Below are 16,888 nucleotides of genomic sequence, written 5' to 3' on the forward strand. Positions count from 1 at the left end.
CATATCACTCCTGTCTCCACCTTCCTAGTGCTGGGCTTAAAAGCATGGAATCCCAAGTGCTGGGATCCTTTGTGTGAGCTCTGTTTCTCTTATAGACTGGATCAATTTCATGTAGCCCAGGATAGCCTTGAACTAACAGATCTGTCTGCCTCTACCTCCCAAGTCCTGGTATTAAAGGTGTGTACCACCACTGCCTGGCCTCTGGTGGCTTAACTCTGCACTCTGATCTTCAGGCAAGCTTTATCTGTTATAAAACACAAACAAAATATCAGTACAAGTATGTGAAAATGAGTAGCTGCAGAGGCCAGAAGAGGGTGTCAGATCCTCTGGAGCTGTAGTTACAGGCAGTTGTGAGCTGCACTTATGTGGGTGTTGGGTCCTCTGTAAGAGCAGCCTATACTCTTAGCCACTGAGCCATCTCTCTGGCCCCTGCAGCTTACTAGGACAATAACACTGTTCTATTCACCATTAAGAAAGAGCTGTTTGGTTTGAAGTAACTGCTAGATTTGGAAGTATTCTATAACCTCAAATTTTATGTGTCAGTTTTTTAAAAAGACTCACATAGAAACAAACAAAAAGACTTTTAGATTCTTAACTTAAATACTTGCATGACCATTAAACTCAAAACTTCCAGAAAGAGGGAAATTGTTTTGTCAGTGGGTTTGTTTTTGTTTGTTTGTTTGCTTGGGGTTTTTAATTAAGTAACTTGGTCCTTGAAAGGGAGGATGCAGAAATCAAAGGCCTGATTGTGCTGGATCCCTCTTTGTGGTCATTATTCAGCCCGGTTCCCAGCAGGCTGCAGTTGAAAGGAAAAGATCCAAGTTCTGCTTAAAAATCAGACTAAAGAGCTGGCTCAGCACCCTGCTCACATTATGCTGTCTGCATTCACCGCTTTGGTCTTGGGATAGTAAGCTGTATGCAATGACCTCAAGCTTCTGGGATAGTTATAGGAAGCACCCCTCTGACTTGATTATGAGGGGAGGAATGTTTTTTCACGGCTTTTGCTTTTCTAGGAGGACTCCCAGAACATCAAGATCCTCAGGTATAAATGGAACTCCGGGAACAATGTCACAAAAGTGAACTATTTTTTCCTACTTCGTTGGGAAAAGGAAAACAAAACTGAGTATTTTTGCTCATCTCCCTGACTATTGAGGACTCTCATTCCTAGAGGGACAACGGTTGTTTTTCTTCTCTGTCTCAAGATCTGCGAGAGTGATGCGCAATCTATTTGGGAAAAAATATTCGTACAATTTCCCAATCAAAAGACTCCTGGGGAGCTAAGATGCAAAAACATCAAGAGAATGTCAACACTGATCACTAAAAGCAGGGCTTTCTACGATTTAATAGAATCATATTTTTAGTATAATTCTATAGGTGTAATAGAATTATACCTTTTGAGTATAGCAGGAAGCGATTTTGGAGCAGATACTGCAGAAGAATCACAAGTCAAAATTAGTCAAGATTATCCTTTTCTCCTTTATAGGTTCACAGGTAGAGAGGGCATGTAGTCCTTGCTAGCGTCCTGCAATCTGACTTGACTTGGACATAGGAATATACCCAGGACTGCGGCATGGAAAATACGCTAGCCTGCCTGTCGCCCCTCCCCCTCTCCGTTCCCGCGGGATTGGAGTAGCTCTGGGTCGCTGACGCCATCCTCATGCCCCTGGTTTGCATGGAGCATGCGCCTCCTCCTCACTTCCTCTCCAGGAGCTAGTGGAGTAAAGCTACGCCCAGGCCCGCGTCCGCTCGCGCAGGAACTTCAGCACCCGCGGAGCGGACAGCGCCCGCTGCACCTGCTCACCTGCTCTAGGCCCGCTGGAGCTTCATCTCCAGGCCAGCACAACTGCAGGCCTCGCAGCTCCTCTCTCTCCCCGCGCTCCGGCTCCTGTCCCTGCCAGCTTCTTACTCCCCTTCTCATTCATAACAAAAGCTACAGCTCAGGGGCCCAGCGCCAAGCTGTTTCCAGCAGAGAGCAGAGGGAGCAAGGAAGAATGGGGTTCCTTTGGACCGGCTCTTGGATACTGGTGTTGGTGCTCAATAGCGGCCCAATACAAGCTTTCCCCAAACCTGAAGGCAGTCAAGGTAAGTGGACATTTCTCTACTTCTGAGCTCTCTTTCATTTGGCCCAGCAGAGGCAAAGCTTGGTGTGACCTATGAGCTCTAAATCGCCTTGCCTAGTTATTCTAATCAGATCTAATCTCTGCATAATGACAGAATCGTTTTGACTTTAGAAAACGAAGGTGAATTTTTCTCCTTCACTTTTTAGATAACAGGGCAATAACATGAGCTGCTTATAAGAATTTTATTTTGGAAAAGAGAGCAAGTGCCTGTTCTTAAAGTGGCTTGGATTTTTTTCTAAGATAATCTATTCATTACTCAAGCAGGAATCTGTGATCTCTTTTAATGTGCCAGCAATGATCATCAAAATTTATATTTCTAATTGAAGACTTAATAAGTCAAGAATTAGAACTATATGTTAAATTTCTGATCAGAAAACAAAAGTGTGATTACATTTAACTCAGGGAATGCAGTAATATATTAAGCTTACCAACACTGATACTCATCATGAACACCAGTGATAATCTTTGCTAATATAAATTTTATTTCATAACCACCCAGAATTATTTCTCTAAAAGATTTTTCACTGTTTTCATTTTAATGAGAAACATATTTTATCATCCAAATGCACAATTAAATTATATTTTTATGTATTTATTCTAGACAAATCTCTGCATAATAGAGAACTAAGTGCAGAAAGACCTTTGAATGAACAGGTGGGTTGGATGTAAAATTGTAACTGCTATGTCGTTTTATTCTCATGATTATTTATTGTAATTATGTTGTGATATCTTAGCCATTTTGAATTTACAAACTCTGGGACATTAATAATAAATTGACAAAAATTAAGGTGAGGAATCTAGTTTCGATAATTGTATGTTCTCACAGTTATGTCCATTAAGTGCTATGTCCATTGAGTTATGTCCATAGAGAGTGCTAGAGTGCCCACATGATGATAGCCCAGCAAGATCAATACTGCATCCACTCTTAGAAGATGGCTTAATTTACTGACATGTGTGTTGTTTTGTTTGAGACAGAGTCTTGCTGGGTAGCCTACAACCCTTGATCTTCCCTCCTCATCCTCTTGATTGCTGGGATTATAGGCATATGCCACACTGCTTGGTTGAAGATTTATTTTTAGTCAATATTACAGGAGAAAGGAATTCGTACTTAAAGTGCACCAGTCCTTTGTTTATCTCATTTAATCCTCATAGCAATGCTTTTTACAAACAAAACTAAATCTTCTAGAGAGTAAATCATTTGGCTTGTATACTTGGTAAGCTGTGAAACATTGCTTTAAAATGCGATCTGTCTCCTGTTTGTTTCACAGATTGCTGAGGCAGAGGCAGACAAGATTAAAAAGACAAACCCTCCAGGTAAAAGGAATTCATATTGCTGTTCAGTTAAATAATGTAGGTCATGGGATTCTAAACTAAAATCGATGTGTTGGGCTTGGAACTTTTCTTCCAGAAAGCAAGCCAAGTGAAAGAAATTATTCTTCTGTCGATAACTTGAACCTGCTAAGGGCGATAACAGAAAAGGAAAAACTTGAGAAAGAAAAGCAGTCTATAAGAAGCCCCCCATTTGGTAACACACTGGATGTGGAAGATGTTGATTCAACTAAAAACCGAAAACTGATTGATGAGTATGATTCTACAAAGAGTGGACTGGACCATAAATTTCAAGGTAAATGATTTAAAGGATGCTTTACTATCTTTTTGTCTCATTTTGAGTTTTTCATTACATACTAAAAAAAAGCCACATACTTATAAAGGTCACAAAATATATCTAATATGCTCATGACCTGTCATGTGTTGGGTCCAAAGCTGAGGTAAAACCAAAACTTACTGATAATATACAAAAAACAGTCTAGAGTCTCTACTTTTCCCTTTAATGTTTCCTTTACTCTGACAGGCATGGTGGGTCATGCCTGTCATCACAAGTCCATTCTGGGCTACATAAAGTACCAAGTTAACCAGACTCCATTTCAAAAGAGCAATAACAGTGACCACAGTACTGGATTCCTTGCCGATGCTTTGAAATTTTTTAAAACCTGATATCTGTATTTACATTAGTAAATTCATTTTATTATTTTTATTTATTTTAATAACTACTACAAATAAAACATTATTTCTTCAAATAACTAGATCAATAAAATATGCCTTCCCAGTAATGAAATGTCCACTATTTTCTTGTTGGTAGTTTCCACCTCTTGCCTTTGTTCATCTAGCAATTATACATTTAAACTCAGACCTCTCTGGACTATAGACCTATTTCCTCTCTACCTAGCATCTTACCTTGGAAGTGTCAGGTCCACAGAAAACCGAATGTATTCCAGAGTCAACTCATGACCTCTTTCCTCCTCACAGATCCTCTTCAAAAGATCTTTCCTCTTTTTTGCTGCTATTTATCCTTTTTTTTCTTCATGACAGAAATCTAAAATTGAAATAATTCTCTTTTTTTTTTAACCTCTTCAATCCTAATCTTCCAAAACTGGTTCATTTTGCTTCCCAAGTTAGTTCCCATGTTTTACCAACAGAAAAACTACTGTTCACAGTCACCACTGTCCTTACCCAATACCCAATCGTGTCTCATTTGAACTACAACAAAATATTTTACAGATCTCCCAGCAACTACTACAGTTTTTTTTTCAGCCTATTCATGATGTGACAACTGGAGTAGACTTTTAATTTCCAAATATAAAATATTGAAATATGTGCATGTCATTCCTTGTAGGGGGTGCTCAGTATCAAGCTTGAGGCCTCATGCATGCTAGGCAGTTAATCACGCTACCACTGAGCTATAACCACAGCTCCTCAGATTTTTTTTTGACAGTATTTCCTATATTGTCTAAGCTGGTCTTAAACTCATAATCCTCCTGCCTCAGTTTTCTGACTTCTGAGATTGCAAACATGTGTGCCACGATGACCAGAATGCCATTAGGTTTTAGTTTTATTTTGTTTTGTTGTTTGAGTGTTTGTTTTTAGCCAAGACCTTGTACGTAGCTCAGCCTAGCCTAGATCATGAGGATCGTGTGCTTCTATCTAGATGCTGGGATTATATGGGATGAGCAGAGCATGCCTTCTTTATTTCCCATAAATCTCTTTTAGTAGTTTCTCATTTCTTAGGACCAAAACCAAAATCCCTCATATAGTTCCTGTCAAACACTTCTGGGCTTGTCCAGCATACATGATCTGATAGACATTTTGCTCCTTGCCATCATTACTCTTCTTGTAGTTTGAACTTTTATATTTGTAACTGTAACCACTTACGATTGCTCTTATCCAAACTACATTGAAAAGCTCACAAGAACAGAGACATTATAGGGCAGTGCCTGAATAGTCGTTAATTCATTGTATGATTCTATAAATAAGCAAAGAAATGAAAGAACGTGTGAGGAAATCAGTGAACCTCTGTAAATAGAGTATTTTCAATTCTGAAGACTAGTGCTTAGAAGTGAGCACAGGCTTTCTTCTCTGTCTTTATTTTTGTTTCATAGCAATGAGGAGACTTTTAAAGTGCATTATATGTGTTGAGTAGATGGAGGTAATGATTTATGTTCTGCTATTTGGAGAATTTAAATCTTGAATTCTACTTTTTAACCTAAGGTATATTGACCAGAAGCAAATCGACACTAGGCATAACTGCGTAAAAGAAATTAATTTGATTGCTCTGGTTAAACAGAACATTTGGTTTAATAAAGTAATAAAAAGAATGTAGTATTTGTCTGACTTGATTAGCCACACTGGTTGTAGGCACCAACAGAGACACAGATTTGTTTGTGACTTGAGCGGCTACTTTTTAATTAGTCATTTTACTGCCAGTTTGTAGGCTTAAATCGATAGGGCTGGTCCTCATGTCTTTTGACTTATGCCTAGATTTGCTTTAACTTTACTTGAGATCCTACGGAGACTAAGTCAAGGGTCTTAGAGAGAATGTTTTATGGGTGAAGGTCTAGTTTTCATTCAGAGCCCACAAATCCTAGAGCCAGCAGGTCTGAACCCACCTAGCATCCGAACAGAGCATCAGAGATGTGCAGGCTCCACCCCCAGAGGTAGAGCGAGGGAGAGGGTCTTCAGCAGGCTATGTCCTCGGACCCAAGACTGCCTTTAAGAAAGCTCCAGATTCAAAATCCTTGCCTGTTTCTCCTTATATGCTTATGCTTGAGGTGCCTTTGAGTGTTCAGTAGCAGGAATTTATTGTGGAATTCTCACATTGCAGGTTATGATCTAGATAATAAGCTCTGTGCATCCAGGGACCATGCTAAACACAACCATCGCTCTACCAGTGTCTGGCAGATATTAAGACTTGAATTCAATTAAACTAAAGAACGAATTCCAAGTGTTAAATGAGGTACTAGGTACAGCCAGCGCTCCACCTCTGGTCAGGTCTGGCACATAGTAAAACTTTAATTTTACTTGAGAAATGAATTCTAGGTATTAAATGAGATAAGGAATACAAGACATAACAGGGAAGATAATGACAGGCCACAGTCCTTTGATGTCTGTATAGAGCATTGTAGCTGCCTAAAGGTTAAAATTTGAATCGATGCCGGCTTCTTTCTGAAGCTTCACACGGGAAGCATAAAACACTCCTTTGAGCACAGCTGGGAAATCACCTTAAGGTATTCTTCTCATTTTCAAAGAGCGTGGGGAAAACTGATGGAAGGTAAGGGCAGTGGCCAAGTACTTCGCTTTTAACTGCAGCTCTCAAAGTTCCACCGTGGGAGACCTGAGTTCCTGGCTCAAGAGCCCGCAGTGGCGCAGCAGAGGAGGAAGACATTTCTTCTGAGTTTCCAGCATTCTCCCCACTGGGAAGTAAATGAGCTGAAAAACAGTCATCTGGGTTTTTTTCCAGCGTCAGCAGGCAGCCAACATTCTTTCCTTCTCAGCTCCTAAGGGAGAAGTGGGGAGGGAAGTGAATTCTTCCTCCTCTGCGTAGACGGAAGACTAGTCCCCAGCGCCTGACTTGCAACCCACAAATGGAAAATTCAGACCGAAGTGATAGAGAGGCTGTGCTCCTGAGAAACAGATGAAGAACTCCACTTCCAACCAGACATGAAGGGGACTAATTTTATGATTTTTGTCACTCTGGCACTTGGGTCTCAAAGGGCTTGTGGCTGAGCAAGAACACGACCTTTGTGTATAATCACCACCCATCTTTATAAAGCCTGCGTCCAAAGACAGGAGAGGGTGTCTCCCTGAAGCTGCGCTGCCACCATCCCCACGGTCTAGAAGAAAGGCCATGCCATGGGAGAAATTCCCTGGCCAGATCCCCGAGGGTCGTGGAAGAAAAGGGCAGAATTGGGATGGAAATATGTTGTTCTTTCATTGAGGGAAAGTGATAAGGATTATAGTCATAGAGCTGGGTGTTATGGTACATGCATTTAATCTCAGCACTCTGGAGGCAGAAGCAAGCAGATCTCTGAGAGTTCAAAGCCAGCCTACATAATGATACTCTGTCTCAAAAAATAAAGCATTATTCAAAACATATCTAGCAAGGAATTCTATTTTCATTTTCTCCAGAAAAAAATCACAATTCCTTTAAAAATCTGCCAGGCAGTGGTGGCACACATCTTTAATTCCAGCACACAGGAGGCAAAAGTGGATCTCTGTAAGTTCGAGGCCAGCCTGGTCTACAGAGTAAGTTCCAGGACAGACAGAGCTGTTACACAGAGAAACCGTATCTTGAAAAACAAAACAAAAAAATTAAAAATCTAAATCCACTAGGCATAATTGCAATAGTACACTCTTGCACACACTACTGTATGATTCAAAATGTGCATTTACAATCTTATTTCATCTGTTCCTTATAACTCCAATAAAATCAAATTAAATAAACCCTTACTCATAATTGTTTGTTTTATTGTTTGGGCTTTACAAATGCTAGACAAGCACTCTACCACTGAGCTAAGCACAGAGACCAATGCCCTTATTATTTTGTACAGTGATCCAAGGTCTATAGAGAACAAGAGAAATCACTATGCTAAACCACTGATCTTTCCCATCTGCCTCCATATGACAGATTATTAACACTTTGTAAATCAGATCTGATCGATGTGGTATACTCTGTAAAGCGACCTGTTCAATGTGGTATAGATACTCTGTAAAGCAGACCTGTTTAATGTGGTATACTCTGTAAAGTGCACCTGTTCAATGTGGTATAGACTTCTGGGATTCTTGTGTGGATGGACCAAGGCTTCATTGACTTTGTCCCCTTTCTCCCTCACATTAGTTGTTGTCATTGTCATCATCGTTGTTCTTGTTGTTTAGAGTTTGAGTTTGCTTTGTTTGAGACAAGGTCTCTCCCTGTTAGCCAAGCCTAGACTCAAACTCATGTCAATCCTCCTGCCTCAGGCTCCCAAGCACTAGGTTTGCAGGCATGAACCATCACACACAGCCCCTTTTTCTCACTCAGAATGATCCCTTGCTTTATTCTGAAGTTACGTTAAATGAATTCCCAGGAAAACTAAGGACATATATTCACAGGCTTCTCTGCAAAATTTGCATGATGTTCATGCAGATCTCTCACTTTAATATTTTTATTCCAAGCTCATAAAATAAGCTCCCTGTCTTTTGGAACTGGGGTTTATTATTGTTATTAAGCTTTAACTTTAAGCTTTGTTATGTAGAGGTACTCCATCAGCCAGGCATGGCAGTACACGACTGTCATTTCAGCACTCAAGAGGCAGAAGCCAAGAACTGCTGGAAGTTCCAAGTCAGCCAGGGTGACATAGTAGGACACTATCTCTAAAGGGATGAATGATAAATGAATAGGTGATAAATATATGTAACAAAAATCTTGAGTATTTCAGGAAGTGTGGGCTATAATATGGTGCATAGAATAGGTGTGTACTCGCCATGTTGTGAAGCTGTGCTTGCTCTGTCTAGATGACCCGGATGGCCTGCATCAACTGGATGGAACCCCTCTAACTGCTGAAGACATTGTCCACAAAATTGCTACCAGGATCTATGAGGAGAACGACAGAGGAGTGTTTGACAAGATTGTTTCTAAACTGCTGAATCTTGGCCTAGTAAGTGGTTTGCAGGAGAGCAAACTCGGTTCTCAGTACACTCTACAGTGTCCTGGGAAGTTGAGCCTCGTAATTCAAGCAACCAAATGTTTATGGGGCACCTACTTTGTACTAGGCTCCCAAGGACTCCCTTGGGTTTATCAGAAGGGCCAGATAAGCACACACACCCATCACACAGGCGGTTTGGGGTTCCTTTGAGCTGTGCAGTTTGCCAGAGAGTGGCGTGTGCCCAGTGGGAAGTAGGGAAAGGCTTCAGAGGAAGAGGCATTTGGAATGAGCTTAGAAGGAAAGTCAGGCTTTAAGAAGCAGAGGCCGAGGATGTGTGTGGCAAAACCAGAAATAACACGAGCAGAGACTGGCAGTGGATGCTTGAGGAACTCTGAGCGATTGAATCCTCCCTAGTCACGACTTGGCTGCTCAGCCCTGACACAGCCCAGCAGGTTTCTCTGAGGTTCTTAGTCACAAGGATCCTGTAACTGATCATGTGACCTTCAGCTAAAGAGCAGCATCCCTCACGTGTCTCTCTCAGGAAGCATCCCTTGGATTTCAGCAGGTACCATTGACAGCTTGAATGAATAGCCTACTTCTTCCTGGAGTGCTGGGCAGTCACCATCACAGCCTGCATAAGAAAGGATTGTCTGTTGCAAAGAGAAGTTTCCTTGATTAGGAGTGAAGACTACCTTATCTGTGGGTATAAAGACAAATATTTGTGTTGTTGTTAGAGATTATGCTGGCTTAGTAAAGTAGTGGTTGTAGATTCTCCTCCAATATCCATGACATCATCTGCACTGAGTAGTTAGCTAGGCTTCAGCACCAGCGTTTGTTGCTTTGTTGAGCAGGTCTTACATCTGATTAGAGAGCTGTTGGTTACTACAAAGGTATGCATGCCACTACTGTCCCCTTAGGGAAATTGTGCCATGCTGGCATTCATTGCTGTGGCTCATGGGAGTCATAGCTGATTAGGGCTGTTGGAAGCTTGCGTGTTCAACTGGAGTTTACATTTTATCTTAGCCAAAAGGTCAGGAAGTTATTGAACTAGAGCTCAGGTGTCTATTTGTTTAGTTATGTCCAGGAACGGGAATAGCAGCTCTATAGCTTTGTCTCTTTATAACAGATCACTGAAAGCCAGGCACACACCCTGGAAGACGAAGTAGCAGAGGCTTTACAAAAATTGATTTCAAAAGAAGCCAACAATTACGAGGAGGCCCTGGATAAACCCACAAGCAGGACCGAGAATCAGGCTGAGGCCCTGGATAAACCCACAAGCAGAACCGAGAATCAGGCTGGAAAAATATCAGAGAAAGTGGTATGTACAAGAGTGTGAGGAATGCATTCCTGTCATGGGCATATGCGTATGTGTGCTTTATGTATCTCTGTACAATTAGTGCCTTACCTGATGCCAAAGAGTATTTGGAAAGTGTCTCATTTTTAGCACACTGGGAACATATCATATGATACAAGTATTTACAGCATCCCAAATGTGCTGGAACCAATGCTCCAAAGCTTTTTTTTGGTATTCCATCCATTTACATAAATGTTATCATCTATACCCAGTGCATGTGTATGAACGTCAATGTACATAGAGAGAAAGAAAGATGAGAGGGGTAGATAGATCGATCCTCTGCACAGCAGCTTCACACCCCCAGTCTGATCCTTCCTCTGTGTCAGGCAGCGTTCTTCCGCCTGCCCCTTCCCCTTTTCATTGGTTCAGAAGCCTGTTTATCACCTTTCATCTGGGCTTGCAGTTCACTCTTATTTCCCCTTCCTGGGCTCCTCTCTGCATTTTCCTCTTGGAATCAACAAAGCTACCGTGATCTTGGTCTCCTCACTCAGTTCTTTTTCCTAAGAAATGTAGCAATGGAGGGTGTGAGATCCCTTGCCTTGCTTTTGATTTTCCTTCTCCCGAGTACACAGACCTGAAGCTCCCCCTCCCCTTAGCACCTCCAGCATCCTATGCAATACAAAGCAATGCTATATAGAACGCCACACTTCTGTTGTTTGCTTTGAGGTTGGGTTTTCTTAGAAGGTGGTTGTTTGCTGAGTCTCACATGATATGTAAGCTGGCCTCAGCTCAGTGGCAAATATGCCTTCTGACCTTCTATGAACTAGGTTATAGGCGTGAACTATCACATGCAATATGGTGATGTTTCTGTGGGTTTCGTTTTGTTTTGGTGTGTGTTTGTGTTTCTCTCACATAGTCCAAGCTGGCCTTGAATTTTCTGTGTTCCCAATGTTGTCTTTGAACTCTAGATCAAATCTTCCCAGGTTCCTAAATGCTTGGATTACAAATGTGTATCAACAGGCCCTGCAGAGATGCTATTTTACAAGAGTAAGGAAAACAAGATCGGTTCTGGCCTACTCCAACAAGGCCATACCTCCTAATAGTGTCACTCCCTGGTGATCAAGCATTCAAATCTACGAGCCTACTGTGTCCATTCCTATTCAAACCACCAAACTTTTCATATTCATGGAGGAACAGATATACAGGTCTACGCAAAAGCAGTTGTGACTTCACAACCCTTCACTTGTTACATTTATTCATTTCTAAAACATCCATATGCTTGGCATGTTGTTCATGTCTTCTAAATGCACTAATGCAAACAAAGTATTCTTTCAGAGTACCATAGGGTGCTAAGAGTGCCATGCTAATTTAAAAAGACACAATCTCTCCTCCCACAAAGGTTAAGTTCCAGTGGAAGATGAGATTGTCTCCAAACAGTCATTGTAAAGGCAACCGCATCAAGAGCTTAGAGAAAAGGCACCTGTTCTTCACTCAGGCTGAGAACAGGCTTCCCTAAGGAAGCAATTTGAGCCGAAAACTAAAAGTCAAATAGGATTAACTTGTAAACAGGAGAGGTCACGTGTGTGGGGTATCCAGGCAACTGAAACAAGGGCTTGTGACTGACAGAGAAAGGAGAGCAGTGTGAGGAGACTGGGGAGTAGCCCCAGCCCAGACCACACAGAGCCTCAGTCTTATGTGGAGTCTGATGCCTACTGTAAAAGCCAGTGGAAAATACTAAAGGGTTTTAACTTCATCTGTTTCCCATTGCTACAAAAGAATACTTGGGACTAGATAATTTATTAAAAAGAGAAACAGGGACTGGAGGGATGGCTCATCAGTTAAGAGCGTTAAATTCTCCTCCAGAAGACCCAGGTTCAATTCCCAACACCCACATGGTGACTCATGACTCACAACCTTCTGTAACTCCAGTCATAGGGGATCCAATGTCTGGCCTCCTCCACCTTTACCAGGCACACACCTGGTGCACAGACATACTTGCAAGCAAAACACCCACACACATAAATATAAATAAATCTTTTCTTTAAAAAGGGAAAATAAATGTATTTAGTGCACAGCTTTGAAGGTGAAAAGCCCAAGATGGAATAGTTGAGGCCCTGTGTGGCTTGCCCTGTGAGATGGGAAAGGGGAAGGACAAGCAGGTGTATGTGTAAGAGGGGCAGGGGTACCACTCACCTTTTAACAAGTCTCTCTCACAAGTCTCTCCCACACAGTAGCTAGCCTTGCCTAGCCCAGTCTTGTCAACAGTGGAGAGACACAGCCTAGCACAGCCACCAGCTGCCCAAGGAGCACCCTTTCCCCTAGAGACCTCCGCTCAGGTAAAGCCAGAGCCTTGACTGCAGCTCAGAAAAGAATCCCAGAACAAGTCAGAATGAAGCCAAGTTAGCAAACACATTAACTGTTTAGATAGAAAAATCATAGGGAAAAAGACAGTGCACGCCTACTTATATGAGTGCAACGCTCCCTGACAGTCACATTTGTGTGTCTTTGCCAGGGCTGTGTCTATGACCCTGGGTCTTTTTAAGTCAGGGTGAAAAAAGGATGCAATTTTCATGTTTCATGTTATAAATGAACCACAAGGTGCTTTTATGAGGCGTATTATTTAGATTTAGAGATGGGAAAGGGGTATTAAATTAACAAAAATTCTAGCCCTAAGTAATCATTTTAACCCCCTGTTTGAGAGGTCATTAACATGCCGGTATCTCTGTTGGCAATTTGGGCTTTCTCTGTTAAGTTCCTTGACTCTGCCAGTCAGAAAGTCAAAGCAGATCCCAGTGATGGGTTTTCTTCCTCATGTCTTCTGAATTGGCCCTATCTTCTGTCCTGCCTGGGTCCCTCACGAAAAGCCGAGTATAGTTACTTTTCTATCTCTGTGATAAAACACTGCTGTAGGCAGAAGCTGCTAGCTCGTTTCCTGGCTGCCCAGACTGTAAATAATCACACAGAAACTATATTAATTGCAATACTGTTTGGCCAATAGCTTAAGCATTATTAAGCTATTAAGAAACATATTTCTAGCTAGCTCTTACTCTTAAATTAACCCATTTCTATTATTTTATATTTTACCACGATGCTCATAGTTTACTGGTAAGGTTCCAGGCATCTTTCCCCTTTGGCAGCTACATGCCATCTCCTTGACTCTGCCTACTCTCTCCTCCTCTATCTGCTTGAAATTCCTACCTTGCCCTATTCTGCACTGCAATTGGCCCAAAGTAGCTTCTTTATTAACCAAAAGTATTCACAGCATACAGAGGGGAGTCCCACATCACTCAATGATCACAGCTACTTACAAAAGAAGAGTTTATTTGGGCTTACAGTTCCAGAGTGTTAAGAACACATCACATTACAATGAGGAAACAAGGTGGCAGGCAGGCAGGGAGGCGGGAGCCCAAGGCTGCAGGCAGGCACAGAGGCTGGAGCCCAAGGTGGCAGCAGGCACAGAGGCTGGAGCAGCAAGCTGAAAGTTCACGTCTTAAACCATAAGCAGGTATTCAAATCTCCAAGACTAAAGGAAACATCTCATTCAAACCAACATAAACATTAATCCCTTCCTGAGGGAGGAGCCTACATTAACTTGCTATGTCTCAAAGGCCCTCAAAGACCCTGTCTTCAACACCTTTTCATTGGCATTTGAAATTTCTTTTTTTCTTTATTTTTATTTTATGTCATTGGTATTTTGCCTGCATGGGTGTGTGTATGAAGGCTTCAGATCCCCTGGAACTGGATTTACAGACATTTGTGAGCTGCCATGTGGGTGTAGAATTGAACCCAGATCTCTGGAAGAACAACCAGTCATCTCTCCAGCCCCTTAATTCAAATTTCAATGTGAATTTTTACAAGAATCAGCCATATCCAAGCCATAGCATAGCAGGAGTATGTGTGTGTATGTATTTGTGTGTGTATGTATGCATGTGCACAGGTACATGTGGGTATGTTTACATGCAGGCACATGTCCATGTCAGCATGCATGAATGTGAAGACCAGAGGACAACCCGGGGTGCTATTTCTCAGGCACCGTCCACCTTTTTTTGAAACAGGGTCTCCCACTGACTGGAACTCAGCAAGCAAAGTAAGATAGTTATCATCAAGCCAAAGAAATCTGCCTATTTCCACCTTCCTAGCCCTGGGATTACAAGCGTGTGCCACTGGGATCAACTTTTATTTTGTTATTTTTTTAACATAATTTATTTATTCTTATTTTGTATGCATTAGAACTTTGTCTGCATGTATGTCTATATGAGGGTGTTGGATCCTGGAGTTACAGACAGTTGTGAGCTGCCATGTGGGTGTTAGGAATTGCACCTGGGTCCTCTGGAAGAGCAGTCAGTGCTCTTAACTACTGAGCTGTCTCTCCAGTCCCATCAACTTTTATTTTTAATGTGGATTCTGTGATCAAACTGGGACACTTGTGTTCATAAAGCAAGCACTTTACCAACCCAGATTCATCTCTGGCCTTCTTGTGGTAGATTTTAAGCAAAGTCTTTAAAGATCAAATTGCTAGAAAGATACTTCGGTCCACAGGGCATAAGACACTGAACTGAGAAGACATTTGCGATGGGTGGTATACCAGTTAGAAGGGGGGCGTGAAGGACTGCGTGGACGAATATGGGTTACTGGAGAAAGAGATGTAAAAATTGCCATAAGATTTGAAAGTAAAGCCAACAAGGATACTGATAGATCAGATATGGAGAAACAAAGGAAAAAGAAAATCTCTTAGATTTTTGTCTAGTCTATCGAACGGCAAGTGAGCTTTCACCAAAATAAGAACAAAGATCAGGTCTGGGAAGGGGGGAAAATTATGTATCATCCAGAGACAAAAATCTCCTGGAAGTTCCAAGGTGTTACTACAGTTACTAATGGACAGTCCGAAAGCTTTCCTGGTTCACCCCACTCCACCCCTATGTGAATTCACACCCCGTGTGAATCAAAGCTCTCTCCTCAGTGAAAGACTCAAGGAGGGGAACGTGGCCAAAGCAGAACCATAGAAATCCCCAGTCCAGTCTCTCCTGAGCCACACAAGGGAGCTCCTACCTAGAACCTGCAGGGCCTTGTGAAGGAGGAGGAACCCCGAGGCCATCTGAAAGGAGAGAAGTGACCTGGAGCTTCATTCGTTCTAAACCATCTTTATTTGCTATTGTCTTTTCCCCCCTCACTGAAGACTCCAGCGGCAGCCCTGCACGATGGCTTTGCTAACAGAGAAAATGACGAGACCGTATCTAACACCTTGACCTTGTCGAACGGCTTGGAAAGGAGAACCGACCCCCGCAGTGAAGATGACTTTGAGGAACTCCAGTATTTCCCCAACTTCTATGCATTACTGACGAGCATCGATTCAGGTAACCACCACTTTATGGCCGTGAGGAAGGGAAATGAGACAGTAATTCTTGGAACTGTGTGGGTGGTTTTCTTCCTGTTCGTGGTTTCCCAGTGCAGTTCTCTATGACATACACGGTTGGCTGGGAAAAACATTTCACTTTTTTTTTTTTCAAAAGTGGTGTGCTAGTCATGGAAAGGGCAATCAGGAAATGTGGAGTGAGTTTCTGGATTAACTTAATCTCGTTAACAGACAGTTCATTTATTTGTTCAGTAAACGGCCACGGAACATCTGCTGCGTACAGGTACCCAAATCTGTCACGTGCTGAGATGAATCACTGACCTGCCCTGACCCAGCTCAGTCTTCGCTCTTACTATAGCTGCTTTTTTGTTACCAGACTTTTTAATTTCATTTATTTATTCATTTATTTTGTGTGTGGTCATGAGTGCCACAGCGTACATATAAAGATTGGGGGACAATTCGATGAAATCAGTTTTTTCTCTCAACTGCTGTGGGTTGAAAGAATGTGATTTGGGTCATCAAGCCTGGTAGCGAATGCTCTGAGCCCTTCAGCTTTCTCTGATGCTCTGTTCCCATCTTTATTGAGGGGTACTTAATATGTATACCCCTATAATCCTAGATTCCTAGCTCTTTTGGGACTGAGGTAGAAGGATTACCGTGAGCATGGGTCCAGCCTGGTCTACATTGTGAGCTTGAGGCCAGCCTTAGCTACATAACAAGATCCTATCTCACACAACACACACACACACACACACACACAATTGTATACAATAGGCATATAACATGGTGTTTTAGTGTTCATCTGCATTGTGAAATGATCATCATGGTGTGGCCAATGACTGTGCCTATCACCCATACATATAGTTGCTATTGTCTCTTTCTTCTTTTTTATTCTTGTTCTTGTGAGGATATGATCTAGCAGATTTCAAATATGTATCCAATGTTACCAGCCATACTTGCCAAGTTTCACAGACTCCAGACTTTTCACACTACAGAACAGAAACTTGGTACGTTTGACCAGCATCTCCCAGGTTTACCCAGTCCTAGGCAATGACATTCTACTCTGCACTTCAACGACTTAGCTTTTTTAAATTCCACATGCAGCTGTCTTTCTATAAGCACAGAGGTGTCGGGACCTCCTCTGGATACCAAAATCCACACA

The 16,888-nt window shown here is 42.0% G+C and overlaps 1 protein-coding gene across 1 annotated transcript in view; it reads left to right on the forward strand.

Moving 5' to 3' along the window:
* Positions 1-765: 765 nt before the first annotated feature.
* The window catches only part of Scg3 (secretogranin III), a 36,894-nt gene continuing 20,771 nt past the window's right edge, over positions 766-16,888 (forward strand). Inside the window, exons 1-7 of the mRNA XM_075965226.1 lie at positions 766-2,082; positions 2,722-2,774; positions 3,389-3,434; positions 3,529-3,744; positions 8,949-9,091; positions 10,206-10,397; positions 15,550-15,727. Coding sequence (XP_075821341.1) covers positions 1,680-2,082; positions 2,722-2,774; positions 3,389-3,434; positions 3,529-3,744; positions 8,949-9,091; positions 10,206-10,397; positions 15,550-15,727 — 1,231 coding nt within the window. The 5' untranslated portion in view covers positions 766-1,679. The remainder of the gene's footprint in view (positions 2,083-2,721; positions 2,775-3,388; positions 3,435-3,528; positions 3,745-8,948; positions 9,092-10,205; positions 10,398-15,549; positions 15,728-16,888) is intronic.

This window comes from Microtus pennsylvanicus, chromosome 3 (assembly GCF_037038515.1).
Source record: "Microtus pennsylvanicus isolate mMicPen1 chromosome 3, mMicPen1.hap1, whole genome shotgun sequence".
Classification (NCBI taxonomy): Eukaryota; Metazoa; Chordata; class Mammalia; order Rodentia; family Cricetidae; genus Microtus; species Microtus pennsylvanicus.